At 54.9% G+C, this 1,840-nt stretch overlaps 1 protein-coding gene across 1 annotated transcript; it reads left to right on the top strand.

The window, feature by feature from the left end:
- Positions 1-674: 674 nt before the first annotated feature.
- LOC111532582 (putative golgin subfamily A member 6-like protein 3) lies at positions 675-1,834 on the top strand (the record flags this gene model as incomplete). The annotated part of the gene is given in 2 exon segments (XM_023199663.2): positions 675-813; positions 1,210-1,834. Coding segments are annotated over 2 exon segments (764 nt in total), but the record flags the coding sequence as incomplete, so codon positions are not given.
- Between the last annotated feature and the right edge of the window lie 6 nt (positions 1,835-1,840).

Below are 1,840 nucleotides of genomic sequence, written 5' to 3'. Positions count from 1 at the left end.
GAACGAGCAGGAGCCCCGGACTCAAAGCTCCGCAATAATCAGTCAACTCAGTGAAAACATCCATTCACTTGGAAGAGTCCAGTGGGGTCCTCTGATTCCACGCTGCCAATCCTGGACTCATTTCCCCTTGGGGCCCTGAGGAAAGGGGCTAGGGGCCCTTGGTGCCAAGGGAAAATGGGGAGCTGGGGCACGCAGGCCTCACCTGGATGGACCCCAGAGCACAGAACGTGCAGCATGGCTCTTCTTCACTGCCCTCTTTGCTGACTGTCTCTTCTCCAGACACCCCTGTTCGAGTCCTTGCCACACACGCCCTGGGGTTCTTGCCTCTCAGGGAAGCACTACCCTGTTTGTCAGGGTCCCGTATTTCTGCCCTGACTCAGTCCCTAATTTGCTTTTTGAGTCTGGACAAGCCTTCTCTCCTCCTTGGGCTCCTGTTTCTGGAGGAGGTAGAGAATATCAAAGGTCTCTGTTAGCTCTGAGAGTCCAAGATTTAAAGGCCCCTAGAATGGAAACCTCAGGGCCAAGCCCTCCTGTCTGTCCTTTTCTGTCTTATATCTCTGCTCTGAAGAACCATACCTGGCCTGTAGGTGCTCAGTGGATGTTTGTTGAATGAAGCATCTTTCTAAATCACAAGCTGGCAGAACGGGGGGACCTTTCTCATACTCTGTCTCTAGAGGTTCACCAGCCCCTGTCACCAGGGCCCTTTCACCCTGTGCTTTGGGCAGGCTCACACATTGAAGGAGGAGAAGAATCATGAGATACATCGGGTACAGAAGCTTGGGAGGAGCTTGTTCAAACTCAAAAAGCAGAGGGGTAAGATGGGGCTGGCGTGACCTGGGAGCAGGACTGGCATCAGAGGGCTGTGGGGGTGGCTTAGAATACCCCAGGGAGGTGGGTGGATGGAAGGGCTTTGAGGCAGAGGGAGAGAGGTCTGTGCCAGGAGACTGCAAGCCTTGTCATCTGCTTGAGTCTTGGTGTCCCCATCAGCAAAGAGGGGGGAGTGCCCATTGTCAGCCACCCACAGTGCTCTCCATCTGAAAGTGGCTTGGAGGATTGGCTACCATCTGGGTGCGAGGAATCATTAGCAGTGAGGCCAAGTTTGGGAAGCCTGAGAGGAGGAGCTCTGCACCAATGGGAGGATTTTTTTTTTTTTTTTTTTTTTTTTTTTTTTAGAATCCAGAGGCCCTTATGGTCTGCTTCCTTTCTCAGCTGAGCCCCGGGCCCCAGATCCACCAGCAGGGCCCTCGGAGGTGGAGCAGCTACAAGATGAGACCAAACACCTAAGGAAGGAGCTGGAGAGTCTGGGAAGACAGCTCCAGGCTGAGGTGGAAAACAATCAGATGTTGAATCTCCTGAACAGGAGACAGGAGGAGAGGCTGCGTGAGTAGGAGGAGAGGCTACGTGAGCAGAAGGAGAGGCTACGTGAGCAGGAGGAGAGGATACGTGAGCAGGAGGAGAAGCTACATGAGCAGGAGGAGAGGCTATCTGGGCAGGAGGAGAGGATACGTGAGCAGGAGGAGAGGATACATGAGCAGGAGGAGAGGATACATGAGCAGGAGGAGAGGCTATGGGAGCAGGAGTGGCTGCCAGAGCAGGAGAGACTGCTGGAGGAGGTGAAGAAGTTGTTGGAACGGGAGAGACGGGAGGAGGAGGAGGAGAAGCTGCTAGAGCATGAGAGGCTGCTGAACCAGGTAGAGAAGCTGCTGGAAGAGGAGAGGCTGCGGGAGCACGATGAGAGGCTGCGGGAGCAGGATGAGAGGCTGCGGGAGGAGGAGAGGCTGCCAGAGCAGGAGAGGCTGTTGGAGCAGGTGGAGAAGCTATTGGAACAGGAGAGGTGGCA

This window comes from Piliocolobus tephrosceles, unplaced genomic scaffold (genome assembly GCF_002776525.5).
Source record: "Piliocolobus tephrosceles isolate RC106 unplaced genomic scaffold, ASM277652v3 unscaffolded_18050, whole genome shotgun sequence".
In the NCBI taxonomy this organism is placed as follows: domain Eukaryota; kingdom Metazoa; phylum Chordata; class Mammalia; order Primates; family Cercopithecidae; genus Piliocolobus; species Piliocolobus tephrosceles.
The sequence above is the reverse complement of the archived record's forward strand: the minus strand, read 5'-3'. Positions and strand labels throughout refer to the sequence as shown.